The following is a 13819-nucleotide window of genomic DNA, read 5'->3' as shown; positions in this document are numbered from 1 at the left end:
TTCTCTTTTGTCTTCATAGGTTCAATTGGCAAGTATGATTGTGGGAATTTGCTGTCTAATTTGTCTAGCCGTCATGAATGGCCACATTGAAGAAAAGACTGTCTTCTAACTAACAACATAAGCGTGAGTAGTACGTAAAGACAAACAAAGCGGGCCATGCTGCTGAGGGAAATTATCCATGGTGGGATAAAGAAATGTGTTTTATGTTGGATTAAATAGACCACATAAATAATGGGATGAAACTGTAACATGATAACAATCATGATAAAAATGAAATAAAACAGTACAAAGTGATGGAAATATACACTAATTTAATTTCAAATGCATTTATTTTTTACCTGAACTGCAAAATATAGTATTATTGAAGAAACTGACACAGAATTTTGCAAGACATCATACCATTTTACTAATTATAATAACAAAACAGAACATGACTTTTAAATAGCACAAAGTTTAAACAAAAATATTGCAAACATAAAATTTACATGTCAGAATGCATAAGTCAAAACAAAACAAAATGTGTTTTGAAATTTTTTTTTTTCATTTTTATTGTATTTTGCTAATTTTTGTGTCATTTTTCTAATTTTACTTGTGTTTTTGCTTTGTATATTGAATTATTGTTGATTTTTATGTTTTCCTTTTGTGTTTTTGTTTTCATTGTGGTTTGAGCCTCGAAGCTACTGTATTTTACTAATTTACAAACAAATTCTCTTTTTCTAAAGAAAAATAAACTAGTTTTATTTCTCTTTACTCCATTTTTAAATTGTTCACACTGAAATTTGGTTTGTGACGCAAGCAAAATTACGGCTAAGATGACAATAAATGCAGTCATGACTTGAAAATGCTTTATTTGATGTAAATCTACGCACTTAAACACTATTTGCTTTTAATTTTCACTCTGACCTATAAGTTTTGAATCATTGTTTTAGCTGCAGTCTTTCGAAACTTTCTCAGCCATCTAATATTAAATATATTAACACAAACTCCCTGATGTCTTACAATTTAGTGAATGAGGCTGGAGCATCTCATTTAAATAGATTTATTACTCACACACATGACACACCTTTCAGCAGCTCTTTGTATTTCAAGGCTATCCCATGTGTGCTTATGCATTTCGGCCTTTCTCGAAAAGTCATTTTTTACATTAATGTATTTTAGATATCATAATTTAAAAACTCGTGACAGGACATTTAAAGGGTACCTCAAGTGCTTACGCAGTTAAAAAGAAATTTGACCACAAAAGCTGAGTGCAGAAGTGTGACGAGCCTGCTGTGCTCAGCGTCAGCGAACAAAAGAAGGAAGCATCCCTCTTTCTAAAGCAGGTAGAGCTGCTGTCTCTTCTCACCTGCTGCTAAAGAGTCAAACACAATTCAAACTCATCAGCGAGTGATAGAGAGACATCTGCTGTCTCTCCATCTCTCTGTCCCCTCCTCTGTGTCCTCTGTGGCAACATCTGCTTCCTCTGCTGCTCTTTCCCATCATGCAGTGGGCGTGTCCAACACCCCCCTAGCTTCATTGTTCTAGCCAATCATTGTCCCCGCCAAGCTGTTCCCACGATGCACCAGTAATGACCAGAAGGTGCTGATGGGAGCTGGTGTCTCTGAAGGAATGACTCTGTCTTTACAACCGCTTTAACCCCTGGGGAGGTTTGACAAAAAGCAAAATACAAACAAAAACAATTCTCTCTCTGACAACAGAGCTATGCGGTTGATTTTAATGGCTTCTGACCCCCAAACCACACCCCGAAACCTGTAATTTAGAAAGAAAATGTATGACTGTAAGAAAGGGCGGGGAGGGAAAATTAAATTGTGTGCATATTAACAGAGTCGGAGAGAAGGACAATCAGGAAAAGAGGAAGAAAGAGGGGGTGAAAGAAAAAAGGGATGGAGCTCTGGGAAAAGATCAGAGCCTGGTCCCCGGGGAGCTGCGACAGATGAAGTAGCTGAATAAGCTGTCTGTCATTGTGTGACTTGGGCTGCTGTGGTCACTTCGTTTGTTCAAACTCAACAATGAAGGGTGGCTGAGAGAGAAATCTCTGTTTTCCCACAAGATTTAGCCCAAAAATCTCTCGTCAGTGATGCTCAGTGTATCGGGGGGGACTTATCCCGATGACAAATTAAAATGCTAATAGACAGAACTGAGAGAGGTACAGAGTCACTGAGTCACTGTTATGATTCAGCAAGAGTATAAAGACACAGAGAGACAATTTGCTTGGAAACTGTATGAACTTTGTGTACTTTAAGATATTTTTAGGTCACATTTATTCACGGCTATGACTATAAGACACAATCTTTCATTATAAGACTGAGATGAAAACAAATGTTGCAACATTTGAAATGAATCTGTGTAAAATAAAAACCAAAAAATCATAAAAATTCTAAGAAAAGCGTGTACATTTATTAGGATTTTAATATTTTAGCTTCATCTAGAGCCCAGCGTTAAAATAGGCAATGATTAATAAAACTAATATAATAGTGTCATCATCATTTTTTTGAGTAGAATCGTTCTTAAAGTTACAAAGAGGAGGAAAAGATAAAGGAAGGTCGCTACAAAAAGGTAATCAATATATCAGACTTGTCAAAGGTTTTTACAAAGACAACAGTTTTAACAGGAGTTCAAGGTGTTTAGACACTTGTTTTCCTTTTCACAAACGTACCTGGGAACAGTTACAGAAAACAACCTGTAAGAGTTTAGAAGAGGTTGATAAGTTTATGTTGTACAAAAGAAAAAGTTCAGATTCTTGTTGCTACCAGTAATCAATATCTTACTTGCAACAGAAATTTACCATTAGACATGTCAGGCAGACCACTTGTTCAAGTTTGCAACACAAGTTTCACATGGGCTATTATTTGTAAAAGACTGTGAATAACTCAGTCTTTAGTATAAATAATCACAGAATGTAAACAGCGTAAAGTCATGAAATGTTTGAGAATGAAGTTGTTTTAAAATGGCAGCTTACAGCTTTGAAACAGACTCAGGTTATCATTTAGACTCCCCGGACAGAACTTTTGTCTGATTCTACAAACTGATAGTGATTTCTACTGCAGGTAAAATAGTGACTACTGAACACCATGACTTCAAAGGGGTCAAAGCCATTTGAGGTTCTGAAGAAGGTCAGATAGATTTTGCAATCATTACAATATCTAATGATGAACTGCTGCGAGTAGAATGATTTAAAACAAATGTGAAATCAAACGTTACCACATTTTATCCCTGAAAAGAGCACTTGCTCACTGGGACATTAGGCAGGTAGGTTGTTTAACTTTTTTTACCCGATGTGCCATACCGCCAGCACCTTCTCACCTAATCCCAGACTGACTTGGTCATGTTAACACCATGTCTCTGTGGGGGCTAAACCATCTGTTGGTAGACTCGTTTTTCTGCAGCAGAACTTTTATGACTAGCTTTACGACTTTACGACGTGTAGGTTCACTGCCATTCTGCGAAATGAACTTGGAACCGTTTAGACGTTTCCAGATGGTTTAATTTCATCAAACACTAAGTTGAATAAAATTTTAAGCATATAAAATACCTAAAACCTTTACACAGAACTGTACAAGCAGTGGAAAATGATGATGGACAGATTAAAATGTAGTCACTTCAGCCATTAGTGAACCAATTTAAACTAAACTTTAGCACAGTACTTTTTGTGCATGTGTGTGTGTGAGTGTGTGTGTGCACATATGTAACAGGTGACCAATACACAGACAAAAGGAGGGTCAGTCCCAAAGTGTGAGCTTTTTCCCCCCTTCCTCTCTTGTTTCCATCTTCAACACAATCTCCTTTGGCCTCACTTTCTTTTTTTTTTACACACCCACGCTCACATACACACACTAGCAGGCACCGACATGCATGTTTACACGCAGCACAACACACTGACACACACACACTCCTAAATTTTCTAAAAGATCTGCAACAGGAGAGGAGAGAAGAGCGGAGTGCATGAATGGACAGATTAATCAGATTATAGCAGAGACACACTTAAACAGGCTGTTCTCTGGATTAGCTACGGTCCTGCCTACGCCCTGTCACAATGAAAAGTGTATGAGAGGAGACCAGGGGACAGAGCATTACTCAAAGCTCAAATTTAGATTTTGTAAATATTTCTAAACGTAGTTGCAATGTACGAGTTGCGTAGTTTTTTTCCTGATGCTGCAACAGCAGCTCTAAATCTGTCCCTGTCAGTGTGTGGATCTCGAAGGACTCCGATATTAAAAACATTCAGATCTGGGTTAAAGGATAAGATGAAAAACAGAGGCAAGCCTGCATGAATATGGGAGTGATTGTGTAAGTTGTACATATTTGATCATGAAGAAGTTTCAGTTTCCCCCTCAGAAGTTCAAAGCACTCCAGTCTTTATGTGCAGCAGAGCAGCATATGGCAGCCAGTGACCAGGGCTTTGTCTGACTATTGACACCAGAGAGATGCTGAGAGGGAGGACGCGAGTGTGTGCAACTGTTCGGGGGCCGGAGGACAGCCTAACGACAACAAAGGACCAGCTTTAAGCCTGTCTCCTGTGATTTTCCAACTCAGCGAAAAACTATTGTGACACTGAAAAAAAGTTAAGTTAAAAAGCTTAGCATGGTATGCGCTAACAACTGCCTGCTGCTTGTGTAATACAAGCAAATACTTTTTGAGCGGCGACAGTCGCAGTCTTTGGAAGGGCAACCGTCACTGTGTCTACAGCCGCCGGGCAGGTCACTGCTTCGATCCACACGTCTCTAAAGCCTGTTGAGATGCAACAGATACTTCAGTTACACACAGTGGTAATCTATACTTACGGATACGTCACTCAAAATGTTAGGTTTTATTATATTCTGTGAAAAATACAGAGGATAACACATCCTAACAGACATTAAATAGCATTTTAGCTCCAACAAGGCGATTCCCAAAGAGCTACTAGCTGAAAACTTGTGATCAACTGAAGGATGATGGATCTCTCAGGTCTTGTTTTAGGTCTTTGTTCAAAGATTTCTTAACTGTCAGATACTGTTCGTTGGCCACAGATAGGGCTTCAGGCCTAACACATCTTTTGTCCTCAAGTTATCTTTTATAATTTCGAAGCACTCGCTGCACCATGTGCTGTCATGGTCATTTACAAGGACTGGACAGAAAATAAGTTCAAAAGATTACAATAATGTAAGCTTACTGGAAGCAAAATATAAAAATAGGGGTGATTTAAAACTTTTGCATAGTAGTGAAGGTCAAGATGCGGTTTTGCACACTAGCCAAAAATGCCTGTCAAGGACGCATGTCAAGGGCCCATAGTGGCTTCCTATTGTTGACACTGTCATAACTTTATGTTGTGAAGGAAAAAAAAGAACTACAATCCTATAAGAGACCTGCATGCAGAGCGCCAAAAATGCAACCCATAGCCCCATGTGTTTTGGCAAAGACCTGCAGGAGGAGTTAGCAGACTTTGGAGTGGTGGTGCAAGTTTTACCATGCAGTGACACCTGTATGAATATGAGATTCAGGGAAGTGTCACAAGAGGCAAACCTTTACTGTCTCCTCAGTACAAAACTCAGCAAATAACCTTCTGAGCAAGTTGGAAACACATTTGAAAAGAAGACCTGTTGTCTGTTGAAGTTAAACCTGGTTTTAGTTGCAACCAGTGCTTTGTTACCTCTGCAACTGTTTATTATGAAGACTGATCATGTTTTGTTGAAGTTGGTGGTACAGAAAACATGTCATAAACATATGTGTAGAGATTTAATATGTTTTGTTCTTTCACACCTGTATGGCATTTTTGAGAATGAGTTCTTTTATAAGCCTGAGAACAAAAACAACAAGAAAAAAAGAGTCCCTATTTGACAAGGCATTACCTTAGCCTGGACAAAACCCTCTGCCCTTTTCTCCACACTCTGTACTCTGTGACTGATGTCATGGCTGATAATGTACTAACTACTGATAACTATTTGGCAAAACATTACTTCAAAAAAGACCAGACCATTCCTTTAAGATTGGCTGCAGATCCTAAACGAAGTCATTGTGAGATTTTCATATCAGTGTCAAGGAAAAACTAAAAAAGTTTACAAATTAAGTTGTTGACAGAGCTCTGCGTGAGTCTGTGCAGCATTCAAACTGTATCAGCAAATCTGCCTGCTGGATACTTCTCTCAGACCAGAACGGTTACTGCCAAACACCCATCATGCGGAGTATACTTTAAAAACATTTCCTGTACTTTTTATTTGGAAACTTCTGATTGTTTAGCTGTTTGCAGTAACAGAAGGTCTGCCAAACCTTCATGTAGAAATGTGTAATGTGACTCTGTCAATGTTTGACTGAATGATTAACTTGACTTTGTTTTTATCTTAGTGCTTGAGTTTAACATCAGACAGCCAGTCTGTGACCTCTATGTGTGTGTGTTTATGTGTGATAATGTAATGAAATTTCACTATTTAATACAGTTCATCTTTTCTAATCATTGTAAAGTTCTGATCATCTGTCATCCAATTTCTAACTTGTGTGTGTTTATATAAGAATGTAAACCAGATGAGTTTCATTGATGACTCCTTCTTTGCTCTCAGTGGTCGCTATAACACACACACACACACACACACACACACACATCCATGCAGAGCATAGACAAGCAGGGGCAACCGGGACTAAATCCAGACTGGTGGTTTCTTTCTCCAGCTATAAATACCCCTCTGCTTAAACAAGATCACACACATGAACTCACACTCAAATAAAGAGGCTCATAGAAAAAAAGATTCATTCACAAACACATTAAGGCACAGACATACACACACTTGGACTCACACACTCAAACACAAATCCACACGCAGAAATGACTCTGGCCTCAGAGGAGGCTCGCTAAGCGGTCTATGATTATGGGGTGTGTCTTTGTCTCATTTAGTGGTTCCACAAGGAGACAGTCTTCTGCTGTGTCAGACAGATACACACATACACACACACACATGCAAACACCACTCATATAATCATTTAGTGACAACAAATCTCTGTTTAAATTTGTTCGACAGCTTTTTAGAGTAAATGTGAATATAAATAAATGCTGCATTTTTGTCAAAACAAGTGTATTCTTTCCCCATCTTCACAATTGTGTAAATAAAATAAACACCAAATATGGTAGATTTCATTCTTTTTTTTTATTATTTTGGAAAAATATTTTTTTCCAGTAATAAAAATGACAGGCTTTGTACATACAACTTTTCTCTTAAATACAACACAGTCACAGTGGTCTCAAGTGCCTAAAACATACATGCTCGCATACATACATACATCTGCCAAATAAAAACAATCCAACTTAAATTATAACAGACTCAACAAAAACATCACAATTAAATGGAGCACAAATAATTACATATTTAAATTAAAAGAATACCTCTTTCTTTAGATAACAAATACAATAAAAACAAAAGATCTTAACAAACGGATGGCAGGGCGATGTGTTCTTGAATTGGCTAGTTTTGGAAGACTGCAGGAGTGGGCAGTGCATACATTGACACCAAACACAAGCATTACGTCCTCTGTACACACACATTCACGCAAACACACACACCTCTATAGTGCAATGAGGTCTTGGCAGTTAAGACTTTAGAGCTCGGCCTTCTTGGTCAAACAACAGCATCATTAGGATGTCAGGAAAAAAAAAAACTGTCAACTATGAAATGAAACAAAATACATTGACTGAAATGATGCAGCTGTTTATGTTCAGCTCAGAACATTCAAACTAACAGATGATATAAAAAATTAAATCCCATTTTTGTTTTGTTTGATTTGTTTTCCTTTATTGGCGTTCTAATGCTGAAAGTGTTTCCTAGGATGCTCTGCCCAAAACATTGCCCTGTCTATCACAACTCTCAGGGTTCAGAGGCCAGTATGGCCCAACAGAATCCATGTTGGATCGATCTGCAGTCACTACTGGAGTTTTCAATTCTGTTTCCTGCTGAGAACCAGCTCAGCCAACTCTATCAGTGCTGTAGAGTTTAAGGTGTTCAGCTGTTGTATTATAAATGTTAGTAGTCTTGTCGGGAAAGCTCCACTTGACATTTGTTGAGTAATTTGGTGAGGGACTCCTTGTGTTGCTACAGCTCCAAACTCTACTCTGCAGCACTGCGCAGAACATAAAACGTTTGAAATCTATGAAAGATTTTACACAGCATTGTAAACCCACAGCACATAACAGTACTACAGCAGTACTTTAAAGGTTTTCAGTACCCCAAGGTACAACATTGTTCATTCAGTTGGCATGCCACTGTACACAACAATGTCATCGGTCAACATCCAAGTTGTAGCTCCGCCGCTTATCAGAAGAGAACAGTTCATCCTGTTATGAGTTGTAAATCTTCCAGTGCTGCAAGGAGACATTAAATGAGCTCTTCATTAGTCCTCCAGCAGTCTTTAACTGTGTGAGTTCTCAGTCAGCGCTGTTTCTGTACAATGGCTGTGCGAGAGCTAGCACTTTGTTACTGTGCTTCATCCATAGCACCAAGTGATCAAAAGACCTACATCCATCGAAGGTCAAAAGTATTCAGAATTGACCCGTAGTATTTATGTAGTCCTCAGTCATCACTGAGCAGGCACTGACTCTGCAGTGGCTCATCAGCACCTTGGCTCAAGGTCCTCAGGGAACTCCCAGGGAAGAGCAGCAAACAGCAGGAGTAAAACCTCCCAGAAACAAACTGAGCTCTACTGCTCAGGGTTGGTGTGTGTGGATTTCCATCAGCCACAAGAAACTGGTATCATACCTGTAAGAGAGGCCAAACAAGCAAAAAAAAAACTGTGTTTAAAATGTTGTTACACAAATGCTGACAGAAGTTTATATTTTAAGGAACTCATTGTGCTGGTAAATCTATTTGTGTGTACTCACCTCTGTGGCAATGATGCATTCATCTTTCTGGTCTGAAATGACGTAGACGGACTGGTATTTGGTGTCAGTGGTACATGGGTACTGGCTCTCACTGGGACTGTGGTATTCACCATCAGTGCTTGACGGGATTTTGACGTCACAACTTGACTGGTACTGAAGATCACTCACTGCGGGACAGTTTAAATCAGTGGATGACTGATATTTTGCTTCGCTGCAGCTTGGTGACTCTGCTGATGGCTTTTGTTCTGATGCATCACTGAAGGATAAACAACAAAAGGTTTTAGAGACACTACCACTCACACAACACATGCTTTTATTGTATTTTGAGTAATTGATAAATGTTTACTTTTAACTATGCAAAATGTTCTGATACTGTGGCTATTTTATGTGCGTACCTGTTTTGTCTCTTCCTGAATCCTTCCTCTGTGTTGGACTCATCCAGGACTTCACATTTGGCCTCTGGTTCATGTTGCTCCTCTACTGTGCACGGTGACAAATCCTCAGGCCGGAGCTCATGAACCAGGTTGTACTCAACACTGGAGTAGCGAGCCTTAAAGCCATTCTTTTCTGATCCATTTAGGCCAGCAATTCCACTTAAACCGCCAAGCGACCCAGTAAGTTCTGAATGGTAGTCTGCCTTCTTGTTGGTGTTTTTAATTGATGTTGTCATCATACTACCAAGTTCTTTGTCGTTCCGGAGACAGTTATTGGTTGTGAGGTTGTTCATAGTCTCTTGGCTGTCGCTGTGCACACTTTCGCTGTGGTGACCGTGTCGACCTTGCAGTTTGACACGAACATAGACCACCAGCACAGAGCAGCTGATCAAAATCACAAGTGCAAGGAAGACACCAGCACATACAGCCGTCCAAGGAAATCCGCTGTCATCATCCCGCTCGTCTTCAGCATTTTCATTTTCTGATGACAAAAATCGCCGATCTGGTCCATCCACAACTGGCTGGGAACCCCGGGGGATCTCTGGTAAGAGGAACTGGCAGTTATGACCTCCATAGCCGGGCACACAGGCGCATATGTAGCGGCTGCCACGTTCGTGACAGGTGGCGCCATTGTGGCAGGGGTTGTGGTGGCAACGAGAGATGGGAGTACTGCAGTTTTTGCCAGTATAACCTGATAAGAAAGAGAGAGTTTTAGAATCTCAAAAACGAATACAGAACCTCATAAAGCAACAGTAAAACATCAGTTGAGTGCTGTCATACCTGGGGGGCAAGTACACGTGTAGCCATTCACTCCCTCTTGACATGTCCCACCATTCTGACAAGGGAAGGACTGACAGTATCCAGAAAAACCGCTAGTGACCTCACAGTTAGGACCTGAAAATCCTTCAGGGCATTCACAGAGGTAGGAGTTCACCAGATCAACGCACTCTGCTCCTGCAGGATGGACCAGTATTGAGATAAAGCCAAAGAATTAGTCTTACTGTACTTTTGAACACTAGGTTTAGGTTTAATTGTAAGTATACTAACAAACACATCAGATGGCGTACCATTTAAACATGGATTTGAAGTGCAGTGGTCAATTTTCTTCTCACAGTTGAAACCAGCATATCCCATTGTGCACTGACAGAAGTAGCCACCTTCAGGGTTGTCCACGCAACGTCCATTGTTGAGACAAGGCCCGTCTGCGCATGTATTGGCACTTAACTCACAGTTGTTGCCATAAAAACCAGGTGGGCAGGTGCACTTGTAGCCATTGTCTTCATCCTGTTTTGACAACAGCACAAACAGGGGTCACATACATGCTTGTTCCCAAGGGTCCACCTAAAACTACTCTTCATTTGAAGCGATACTCACAATGCAGCTGCCTCCATTGCGACACGGATTTCCAGAACATTCGTTGACTTGGATTTCACAGTTAGCACCTGTGTATCCAGGTGGGCAGGAGCAAGTGTAGCTCCCCTGGCCAGTGTTGGTGCAAGTGGCTCCATTAAGACAGGGCTTATGGTGGGTACAGTAGTTCAGATCTGGGACAACAACAGTAATGAGCCAAATGGTTTCAACATGAACATTTCAACATTTCACATAAAAAGAATAAAACCTTGTAGTAAATCTGAGTAAAACCCTCACCTTGGTTGCAGAAGAGTCCCCCCCACCCCTCCTGGCAGTTACACTGCCAAGGTTGTTGGCAGGTGCCGTGGAGGCAGCCTGGGTAACGGATGCAGTCATCACAGTAACGCCCACTGAAGCCCACACGACACCTGGGATCACAGCATTTGGTTAATAACGCAAACAAGGGAAAATTTGGGAGACTGATTGTCACATTTATTTGTTGAACCTAAAGCCCCATCACAGTAACTTTTTTTGACTTACTTGCACTCTCCTGGTTTATCGCAGAAGCCATGTTCTTCATCGCATCCAGGAAGGCAGATTGCTGTGAAGAAAAAACAAACAAAGTTAGACAAAGCATGGAAAATTCATGTTTGCTCTCCACCAGTTTCCATCAGTAGAAAATCTGTTTAAACTGCTGTTTGCGTTCTTAAACATTTGTGAGCTTTTTTCTGTATGTTTATGACCTGCCTGTCTGCTTTTTTCTTTTTTCTATATATTTCTTTTTAGTCTGTCCAAAGTAATCAGTGTTATCAGATCATTCTTGGCCACCACAAAGCTTGTTTCCTCAATGCTGCAAATGTTGCTGAAATGTTACCTTTCAGCTTGAAAAGTCAGACTTTGCCAGTTTTGGTCACCAAACAGAAGAACCAGCCAGAAAGCCTTCTCTTTTACCGTGGTTGCTCTACAACACAAAGCCCACCACACAAAGCCTCCTTTCTCCATTTGACTGTGGGTCAGAAGTCCTTTTTCTTACCACTTGCCTCTCTCTCTTTCGTCCTCCATCCACCTATCCCCTCCCCTTCTCACAATCTCTTCTTCTTCATCTTCCTCTCCTCTCCCTCCTCCTCTCCTCCTGTCTCTCCTCATTCCCCTCCTCCTCCTCTTCATCCCCCCAGGGCCAGCTGGTCTGTGAGGAGCTAACCACCAGACAGCTGCTCCATTGTCTCCTCTCACTGAGCAGCTGCCCCCTCCACAACAATACACAACCCCGCTCGGCCAATCACCAGCCCGAGCCACAACAATACGGGACCCCCACTTGGCCAATCGGGGAGGAGGTTTGGGGCGAGGAGGCCCCAGCGGTCTAATGGAAGGCACGCGGCGTGTGAATTACTGAGGAGCCACTGCGGCTCATTAGAATGGAGGCCTCTGGTGCTATGGGATAACTAACTGACGCCTGTTGCACACGGGCCCCGCATTATGAGGTGGAAAAAGTCTCTAACAATAAAGAGAGGCAAATGACTGTAGAGGAAATTAACTTGGAAAAGTAGTTGTATAAACTCCCCAAGTCTGTAGTTTTGTCAATTAAATAACAATTTCCTGAAGATAGCAGTGAGTCCCATCTTGGTATAAATAAAACTAATGTGAGCACACGTTAATTAATGCATTATTTTTTTTTTTTTTAGATTTTGTGTAAAGATCAGCTTCTGCTACTAATGAGTGTGCCTTTCCTTCTCTTTATCAATGATGAGCAGCTGTCACTAGAAACCAAATGAATACCTACAAGTTCACCACTGAGATAAAACAACATCCCTTCCTTTTATCTCCCATTTATAACTTTTCTTTAGTTGTTTCCTACAGACACATAATTAATGAGCAAACCCACTCACGCTCAGTGCAGTACTGCCCCTTCCAGCCAGAATTGCAAATGATCTCTCCACGTTCTCCGCAGGTGAAATGTCCAAAAGCATCGTCTCGGGGTCGGCAGAAGACCGAGCAGCCGTCTCCATAATAGTGCTCATCACATAGGAAGCGGTAAGAGAAACGCAGCTCTGTCCTGCCGGCTGTTTGCATGTCCTTGGTCCATTCTTCTCCCACAGTGAGGTGACGTTGAGTGGTGATCCTGCTGATCAAACGCTCCGGGTTGTCTGTACAAGGAAATCACAGTTTGTTATGGGTCATTTGTTGCCACTGTTATTGATGAACGCTAACAGAGTGTCTCTGTCACAAATCACGGGTTTGTTCATGACAGAGGCAACACACAGGGGAAAAGAAAGGGGATTCTGATGATTTCATGTGCTGCTGTCTGAAAAAAAATTATTGCGTGACTAGTTTAATAATAGAGGCCATCTATATCGTAAAAACAGATTTATTCATCAGAATATTTTTGCATCTAGTTCCTACAAACACACTTTCCACTGTGTTGCAGTCAGTGTAATGAATGGTGATGTGACAGAATAATAACAGAAAATCTCATCACTGGGCTAAATCTGAGAATTAAAATGTTTATTATTAGTATGGGGCACATAATGCTTCATGTGATAGTTCTGGTATAAAAACACACGTTCACCCCACTAACTTATGACCTTTTTGTAAAGGAAAATGTAAATTAAAAAAACTAGTAAATGTATACTGTCAGCAAAATACAAATGAGAAAGTGTAAGTCATAAATCAAGAGGAGTGTGTCACTTTTACTACTGATGGCTGAGCTTTTAAAGAAAAACATGCCCCTGAAATACACTAAAGCCATCGTTAGGCTTCTTGTCTGTCTGTAGGTTATACTGATGCCTTCTCTTGCTGTCACCCACCTGTTGTCAGGTCGTCCAGGGAGTCAGTGTGCAGAGCTTCAATGATCAGTGAAAACGTCCCCTGAGGAGAGATGGAGAAAGTCAACAGCTGCTCAGCTTGGAGGTCCCCCCTCCTCCACCCCTTCCCCTCTCCCTCTGCTGAGGGCCATTAGGAGGCCTCCCAATAAACTTCACAGCCTAATTCTCGTGTTGATTAGAGGCCTAATAAGGCTACCTGCTCCCTTTTCACACCCCTGCTACTATCACACTCTGACACCGCCGTAAAACCAAAACGAGGCGGAATTTCACGCAGCGCTGCCAATGATGTGCCAACTCAGAGGATGTTATATTTCCCACCACGGCTGGTCGGAGGGGAAAAATCTTTTGGTGAACCCCCCCCCCCCCCCTCTCCACAC

At 41.0% G+C, this 13819-nt stretch overlaps 1 protein-coding gene across 1 annotated transcript in view; it reads right to left on the bottom strand.

Moving 5' to 3' along the window:
• Positions 1-7092: 7092 nt before the first annotated feature.
• The window catches only part of dld (deltaD), an 8050-nt gene continuing 1323 nt past the window's right edge, over positions 7093-13819 (bottom strand). The window contains exons 3-12 of the mRNA XM_017418627.2: positions 13425-13485; positions 12507-12764; positions 11161-11221; positions 10918-11048; positions 10645-10814; positions 10338-10554; positions 10051-10224; positions 9232-9961; positions 8837-9092; positions 7093-8714 (exon numbers count right to left, since the gene is read on the bottom strand). Of these exons, the coding sequence (XP_017274116.1) occupies positions 8709-8714; positions 8837-9092; positions 9232-9961; positions 10051-10224; positions 10338-10554; positions 10645-10814; positions 10918-11048; positions 11161-11221; positions 12507-12764; positions 13425-13485 (2064 nt within the window). The 3' untranslated portion in view covers positions 7093-8708. The remainder of the gene's footprint in view (positions 8715-8836; positions 9093-9231; positions 9962-10050; positions 10225-10337; positions 10555-10644; positions 10815-10917; positions 11049-11160; positions 11222-12506; positions 12765-13424; positions 13486-13819) is intronic.

Source organism: Kryptolebias marmoratus, linkage group LG15 (genome assembly GCF_001649575.2).
Source record: "Kryptolebias marmoratus isolate JLee-2015 linkage group LG15, ASM164957v2, whole genome shotgun sequence".
NCBI lineage: Eukaryota > Metazoa > Chordata > Actinopteri > Cyprinodontiformes > Rivulidae > Kryptolebias > Kryptolebias marmoratus.
Note: the sequence above shows the minus strand (reverse complement) of the source record. Positions and strands in the feature narration are given on the sequence as shown.